At 48.4% G+C, this 6,519-nt stretch overlaps 1 protein-coding gene across 1 annotated transcript in view; it reads right to left on the bottom strand.

The window, feature by feature from the left end:
* The window catches only part of TTL (tubulin tyrosine ligase), a 53,228-nt gene extending 46,715 nt beyond the window's left edge, over window positions 1-6,513 (bottom strand). The window contains exons 1-2 of the mRNA XM_017856205.1: window positions 6,301-6,513; window positions 2,760-2,838 (exon numbers count right to left, since the gene is read on the bottom strand). Of these exons, the coding sequence (XP_017711694.1) occupies window positions 2,760-2,838; window positions 6,301-6,457 (236 nt within the window). The 5' untranslated portion in view covers window positions 6,458-6,513. The remainder of the gene's footprint in view (window positions 1-2,759; window positions 2,839-6,300) is intronic.
* Window positions 6,514-6,519: the final 6 nt, after the last annotated feature.

Genomic DNA, 6,519 nt, shown 5'->3' with positions numbered 1-6,519 from the left:
TTTTTTGAGAAGGAGTCTCACTCTGTCTCCTACGCTGGAGTGCAGTGGCACGATCTCAGCTCACTGCAACCTCCACCTCCCAGGTTCAAGCGATTCTCCTGCCTCAGCCTCCTGAGCAGCTGGGATTACAGGTACCCACCACCATACCCAGTTAATTTTTGTATTTTTAGTAGACATGAGGTTTTACCATGTTGGCCAGGCTGGTCTTGAACTCCTGACCTCAAGTGATCTGCCCGCCTCAGACTCCCAAAGTGCTGAGATTACAGGCGTGAACCACCACACCTGGCTTGCAGCTGTTTCTCTGCGCTTATTTTAATGTGGCTACTAGGCAGTTTATAATTACATATGTGGGTAGCATCCTATTTCTGTTGGACAGTGCTGGTCTGTAAGATGACCTTGATTTGGAAGCCCTCATTTCCTGCACGGAACCAAGACCAGGCTCTGCAGGAAGTCCTTTGCTTTTGTCCCGTTTCCTCATGGGCCCATTTGGGAAGTAATCAGAAATGGAGATTTACTTACATCTATAAAACAGCAATGTTCAGGAGAGGAAAAGACAGCCTCTGATCTGCACCAGGAGAGGAAAAGCCCCTCAGGGTTTTAAGACTATGGCCTTGAGGCCTCAGTGAAATTTCTGAAACTCCCTGAAGTGACAGGAGGAAGGACTGGGCTGCACAGGGTCCTGCACTGAACCCCACCAAGGCTCTGGGAAGCCTCCTGAGGGTGCACAGTCACAATGGCCAGGGGTCCCATTTGTGCAGATTAAAACTGTCCTGGTTTAACAGGAGCTACTATAGCCATGGGCAACCTGGCTGTTCTCTCTGAGCTGCCATTTTGTCCTATATAATGAAGGAGACTTTATTTCTAACTCTCTGGAGCCCTTTCAAGCCATACAAAATCATGGGAGAGAGACAAACAGATAAAGGGAACCATCATATCGCGGAACTACTACAAGCCCCTCACAGGACAACTGAGACAAAGATGGAAGCTGATGAGCATGATGCATAGGTCTGGATAGGTCATGTCACCATTACAAGGTGCTATCACGGATCACAATGCATGCCTCCGAGGGGCAACGAGCAGGTACTGTCACCACCATCCATCCCCATTTTACAGATGAGACACTGAGATTCTGATGCTCTCCAAGGTCACAGGTATTTATCACACTTGGTCACGACTCCAGCCCTAGACTCACTCTGCTTCACTGTAACTGTGACATATTCAAATATGGAGACCATTATTTTTTTACAGCATCCTCTGCTTCCTACTTTGTCTTTAGGGGAAACATCATAGCAGAAAATGTTTAATAAATATTTAATACGAATTTCTAAGTGAATAATCTGAACAAACAAGCATGTCCCATTTCTATTTCTGATTCCAGTGTAACAGTCATTTGCATTCTAAATATAAAACATGTCACAAAATGACTTCAGGAAGCCTCACACTCCTTCAGGAGTGGGATGAATCCTGATAAATCCATCACAGAGAGGAGTGGTTCCATAAGTTACCAAGGCCGATGAGCGAACAAAAAGCAGAAATGTTCCTGTAAGCACCCAGCCTCGTAAATATCTAGAGCCCAGAAAAAAATGTTAGTGGGAAAAGAGCATTTTGCATTGAGTCCTATCTCCCAGGACCTGGCTACACACACGTTCACCAGCCATCATGGAAAGAATACTGGAGGCCCACGACGGCCCTGATTTTAGTGGCCTGACCCAGTGTTTCCCTACTGAAATAACAATAGCAATGACAACTATACTAACAGCAATAATAAGGAGTGCTTTCACTTATACAGTATGAACAAGACAGGCACCATTCAAGGCCCTTAGCTAAATGAGCTCAATTAATCCTCGGAACAGCCTAAGGTAGTTATTATTATTTCCCCATTTGACAGCCAAGAAAATGAAGGTAGTATCAAATACTCATTATGCACCAGGCCCCTGTGCTATACAAACTTCACATGCATCACCTTATTTAATTCTCATAATAGCCTTACGAGGGAGGCACTGAGGCTTAGAGGGATGAGATCTGCCCAAGCTAGTGAGAGGAAGAGCTGGGGTGAAAACTTACACTTTTGTCCCTAGATCTTAATCGTTGTCTAACACTGTCTCCTTCCACTTTGTGATACCGTGGTGAAACTTTGCCATAATCCAGCTGCTCAGAGATGGGTAGTGGAGTGGATGTTCTTATACCCTGCCTAGACATCCTTTCTGAGGGACCCGCTGCAGCCATGAGAGATGCATGCTAAGGACCATATATGTCCTTTTCCAGGGACCAGCCCCTGCCCAGAAATGCCTGCAAAGCTAAGCCCTCCATCTCTTCCCACAGCCCATGGCTGACTTGACACTGGGGCATAGAGGCCTGGTCCTTGCTCAAAATGTGACGACTCTGAGGTGCCATTCACTCCGGTGCTCCTTGGAGTCAGGAGAGGCAAGACTTCAGCTAAAACCACCTCTTTACTTGGTTCTCCCCGTGCCCTGCCCTGTCCTTGCTTCCCGATGGGTGTCTCTTAAGAACCCTAGCCCAGGAAAATTACTTACACAGGAGACCCTGAGTCAGGCTCTGCTTCTAGGAGCCTCGCCTCAGAGACAGGCTTTATCAAGCACCATGTTTTGGATTGCAACCAAAGCAGCTTAGAGGACGCTTCTGAACTGGTATTTGTTGGCTTTTAAAATAAAAGCATGCTTGTCCTTTAAACAACCCCACATTTTTGCGTAAGTGCTTCATTTAGGTAAAAAATGGAAAACAGCGGTCTTAACACTTACTTCACTAAAGAAGCTTTGCGACACAGTTTGTCAGCGCCCCTGTAGTAATTCACCAACTGTACCAGCCCGGGCTCGTGACCTAGGAAGGAAAGAGGAGGCTCAGAAGGGACACAGGACAGGTAGGGAATGACAGTGTCAGCAGCAGCAAGCAGGAGGACAGCTGTGTCATGCCCAGCTTTTCTCTCTCTCATCTCAGGATTGGCTGTTATAAAATGGAAAATGGAACAATTTTGTTTCTCTGTCCCCAGGGACCCTCTTTCGCTCCATATCCCGCTGGCAACCTTCAGTCTCCCCACAATGGATATTATAATATCAACCTCCTAGGCTTGCCAAGACTGCTGCTACCTTTGTTTGTATTTTCTTGTTAGGGTAGAGGGTACTGAGGGTATTTTTCATTTCACCTCTCCCTGACTACACACTGCATTCCCCTCCAGGCTTAACACATACAGACTTGTCACTCTGTACAGTAAGGCTACTTTAACAGTCATGCTTTCCACATCCGTAACCTGGCTTTCTACACCAAGGAAGGAAGGAGAACCAGAATGATGCTGGTTTCAAGCAAGTGTATCTCTGCAAGCTTCTAGGAGGTGAAGGAAGGTAGTGGAAAGGCCATGTGTATAAGATCAGAAACCCTGAGAGCTTTCTTCTGTGCCTCATTCCACACGGAAACTAATTTTCAACAGCTCTTATTACCTGTGGCCTTTTTTATAAAATTAGAGCAGAAAGGATACAAAGAAAACAAATTTTATTAAAATAAAAGTGTTTTCAGCCGGGCACTGAGGCACATGCCTGTTAATCCTGGCACTCTGGGAGGCTGAGGCGGGTGAATCACCTGAGATCAGGAGTTCAAGACTAGCTTGGCCAACATGGCAAAACCCCGTCTCTACTAAAACCACAAAAACTAGGTGGGCGTGGTGGAGCACACCTGTAATTCCAGCTACTTGGGAGGCTGAGGCATGAGAATCACTTGAACCTGGGAGGCAGAGGTTGCAGTGAGCTGAGATCCCACCACTGCACTCCAGCCTGGGCGACAGAGTGAGACTTCATCTCCAAAAAATAAAATAAAATAAAATAAAATAAAAAATGTTTTGTTTCAAATCTTAATAAAACGCATCGTATTTCCAGTAATAAAATCAAAGTAAGACCAAACGAAGGACTTTTCAGTTGAAAATGCCAGAAGTAAGAATAATTTATCTGAGAATGGCATACAGTCAAATCAAAAGTTACAGGCAGGCATTAGCTGGCTCTCACTGGTTTCCCTGAGCAGACAGACCTGATTCCCACCTGAACTGCCTACCTTCTTATCCACAGGGCACCTGCCTTCCAGAGCCTTTACCTGGCTCTATAAATCTTATCCTTGGCTTTCATGCAGTACACTTTAAGCAAAAGGTAAATATCCCGTAACAGTGATGGCATATAACCAATTTCATTGTAGGATGCTGTTCTCTTTCCCATAAAAACCAAATGTTGGACGGGTGCAGTGGCTCACGCCTGTAATCCCAGCACTTTGGGAGGACGGAGTGGGTGGATCACCTGAGGTCAGGAGTTCGAGACCAGCCTCACCAACACGGCGAAACCCTGTCTCTACCAAAAATACAAAAAATTAGCTGGGCATGGTGGTGTGCGCCTGTAATCCCAGCTACTTGGGAGGCTGAGGCAGGAGAATCGCTTGAGCCCAGGACGGGGAGGTTGCAGTGAGCCGAGATCGTGCCACTGCACTCCAGCCTGGGCCACAGGGTAAGACTCTGTCGCAAAAACAAAAAACAAAAAACAAAAAAACACACACACACACAAACACACAGCTCAAACGTTTACTGATCATCTCCTGAATTTGTGGTATCTGTTCAGGATTCAAATTCTGTAGGCTTCTGCTTCTCATTCCCAGGCTTAAGCACCAGGGTAATGCCAGTCACTCCTACCTCTGCCTGGGCGGAGCCATGTTTGTTGTTTTTAACGTTAGGATTCCACCTAAGCTTTCACAGCCAGGCACTGCCAAGAATATAGAGGGAAGTCAGGAAGTCTGGAAAGGGAAGTGGACAATGCAAGGAAGAAATAATTGTTCTCAACTATAAGCAATTCTTCGTCTCCTTTCAGATCATGTATTCTCTTCGCTAGGGTCTTCTGACACCGGTTAACAAAAGGGAGTCTCCAGGCACAGTCTCCATATTCTGAGATTCCTGGGTGTTCAAATGGGTCCTTCCATGGAGTCACCATTCTACATCACAAACTTGTATGCCAATGAAAAGTTGTCCCAGGTACTATCAAAAAAAGTGAGCAACTTTACACTGCAGCTCTTCATTCCTCCAACGATTTCAGTTTCACACAGCCCCCCTCGCCCCCCAAAGGCTCTGTCTATGGAAGCTCACCAATGACCAGTCAATTCCAAATGGCCTATATTCAGTTTTTACCCATTCGAATTCTGACCACACCTATTTCCAAAAACTGTTTCCTCTCCTGGACATAGAACACTGCTCTCTCTCTGGGTTGTCCTCCAAGGTAGAGGTGACTCTTCCTCTGTAACAATTTTCCCCTTGTCTTTGGAATACAATTGGCCCCCACCTCTGGTGAATTCTGTCAAGGAACATGGCTCCCCAGAGAGAAGCTGCAATTCCCAGATGACTGTGCAGAGAGGGAGGCCATGAGACTATGCTCAGGTCAATGGGATGTGAGTTGAACTGATCTGGGCAACTTCTGGATGACATCATTTACAAAGGAGCCGCTAGTCCCCTCCTATCTCCTGCGTTTTCCTACCCGTGGACAAGTGAGTAAGGTGGTGCCCAGCCAGCTTCAACCATGTGGATGAAGGTAATTCCCTCGGGGAGAACAGGGAAGAGAGGGAGGGCGAAACACAGACTCATGTAAGACCTTAATCCAATGCAGAACTGCGAAAACATGTTATTTGGTGAAACTAAGGAAAGGTTTATAATCAGACACCCCTACAAGCTTCCCTGGGCTAAGGTCTCTTCTGCAACTCCTGCTTTTGGAATCCAGGGGTCTTTTCCAAATCTTCGGACCGTTCCTCCGCCCCTTCGGGTGGCAGAAGCCTCAGGGGTTTCAACACCTACAGCTCCCCCTCCCGCTCCCACGCCAAGCAGGGAGAAATTCTCAGTGAGGAAGAGCTGCAAGATGACTCCAGCCTACGCCGGCCGCCGGCTCTGCGGAGCCGCGCCCCGCGTCGCTCTCCGCGCGGCAGACCCGCCCGATTTGGAGGCGTCGGCCCGGGGGAGCAGCTATACTCCCGCGTCAGGTCCCAGCCCCGGCGGCCGACGTCTCCCGGGCTGCAGGCACCGTTCATTGTCAGGAGGCAGCTGCGGCCCCGAGTGGCCGCACCGCGACTCCGACTCTAAATCCGAGTTAAGAGACAAGAAAGCATTAAAAACGACAGGTTTCGATCTTTCTGAATCCCATTTTTGATATGCCCAAGAAGCGACCAAGGGGAAGATTTATGACCTTTAAAAACAAAAGCGCTGGTTCTAACGGGCCGCGGGAGGCGCGCAGGGCCGCTCCGGGGAGGGCAGGCAGGAATTGGGGAAGGGCTCACCCAGTCTCCCGAAGGGCAGCCGGTTCCTCTCTCCCAACATCAGGTTGAACCTGGGGTTGTCTCGCCGCAGCCTCTTCCAGTGACCGGTGGCGAGAAGCAGCCGGGAGACTTCGGCGTAGACGCTGCTGTTCTCATCGCGCACCACGAAGGTGTACATGGCGAAGGGCCGCCCGCCCGGGCCGCCGGGCAGCCGCCGCAGGGACCAGCTGGCCGAGAAGG

This window comes from Rhinopithecus bieti, unplaced genomic scaffold, assembly GCF_001698545.2.
Source record: "Rhinopithecus bieti isolate Rb0 unplaced genomic scaffold, ASM169854v2 scaffold_42219, whole genome shotgun sequence".
NCBI lineage: Eukaryota > Metazoa > Chordata > Mammalia > Primates > Cercopithecidae > Rhinopithecus > Rhinopithecus bieti.
Note: the sequence above shows the minus strand (reverse complement) of the source record. Positions and strands in the feature narration are given on the sequence as shown.